Here is a 1,216-nt window from a genome sequence, read left to right as displayed (position 1 = left end):
AGCTGGATCTCCATCTCATTGAGGTCGCCCTCCATCTTCTTCTTCACCCGCAGGGCCTCATTGCGGCTGCGCGTCTCTGCATCCAGGGAGGTCTGCAGCGAGTCCACCACCCGCAGGTGGTTGCGCTTGGCCTGCTCCATCTCCTCGTCCTTCTCTGCCAGCTTCCGCTCGATCTCTGCCTTGATCTGGTTGAACTCCAGCTGGGCCCGGAGGATCTTGCCCTCCTCATGTTCCAGGGAGGCCTGGGAGAGGGTAGGGAGAGAGGGTCCGAGACAGTCAGGGCACAGGGCCATAGGCAGGGGCCGTCCATGAATCATGGATACAAAATGAGTTCAAGAGTGATATTAATTGGTTCAGTCAAAGAAGCAGAAGGAGGAAGAAGAAAATAATTCAAAAGAAAAAAAACAGGCCTAAGAGAAGGTGGTTCAGACCTTCACAGAGGAGAGCGAGCTATGAAGACAAAGAGGAAAATGAAAGGAAGGATGTTGCCAAGGAAACAGGCAATCAGGCACAGAATGTAAAAAAATACTGAAGAGAGAGGCAGAGGCGGAAAGGAGAAGGGAGTGGAAATGGGAAGTCTTGTCTAAGATATAATAGGTAAAATGTTTGTGTGAAAGGAACAGAGTGACCTGTCCATTCACTCATTCATTCATTCCACAATGTTTGTTGAGTGGCTATTATGTACCAGGCACTATTCTAGGCTCTAAGGATGGAATAGTGACCAAAACAGACAAAACGGAGATGAGAACAGGGACCACAGCCTAAGACTCAGCTTTTCCCCTGCTCCACCAGGCACACACACACCTCAGCCTCTTCCAGGGCTGACTGCAGCTCTAGCTTCTCAGCCTCCAGCTGCTTGCGGACCTTCTCCAGCTCGTGGATGGTTTTTCCACTGGAACCCAGCTGCTCAGTCAGGTCAGAGATCTCCTCTGTGGAAGGGGCGAGGCCACTCAGCTGGGGACTGCTGCGGTCCAATATGTGGGGCATATGTCTGGGTGGCACCACATGTGGACACTACTCCCCACCCCTCCCAGGCCTCTCAGGCCCCAGCGCACCCTGAAGGTTCTTGTTCTCCCGCTTGAAGGTCTCCAGATGCTCCAGGGACTCCTCGTAGGCATTCTTGAGCTTGAAGAGCTCTGTGCTGAGGGAGCGCGCCTCCTTCTGCGAGGACTCCAGCTCTGACTGCGACTCCTCATACTTCTGCTTCCACTCGGCC

The 1,216-nt window shown here is 53.3% G+C and overlaps 1 protein-coding gene across 1 annotated transcript in view; it reads right to left on the bottom strand.

Moving 5' to 3' along the window:
- MYH7 (myosin heavy chain 7) overlaps positions 1-1,216 on the bottom strand; it is a 21,322-nt gene that overhangs the window by 2,369 nt on the left and 17,737 nt on the right. Inside the window, exons 33-35 of the mRNA XM_029952197.1 lie at positions 1,056-1,155; positions 805-929; positions 3-242 (exon numbers count right to left, since the gene is read on the bottom strand). Coding sequence (XP_029808057.1) covers positions 3-242; positions 805-929; positions 1,056-1,155 — 465 coding nt within the window. The remainder of the gene's footprint in view (positions 1-2; positions 243-804; positions 930-1,055; positions 1,156-1,216) is intronic.

Source organism: Suricata suricatta, chromosome 9 (genome assembly GCF_006229205.1).
Source record: "Suricata suricatta isolate VVHF042 chromosome 9, meerkat_22Aug2017_6uvM2_HiC, whole genome shotgun sequence".
Classification (NCBI taxonomy): Eukaryota; Metazoa; Chordata; class Mammalia; order Carnivora; family Herpestidae; genus Suricata; species Suricata suricatta.
Note: the sequence above shows the minus strand (reverse complement) of the source record. Positions and strands in the feature narration are given on the sequence as shown.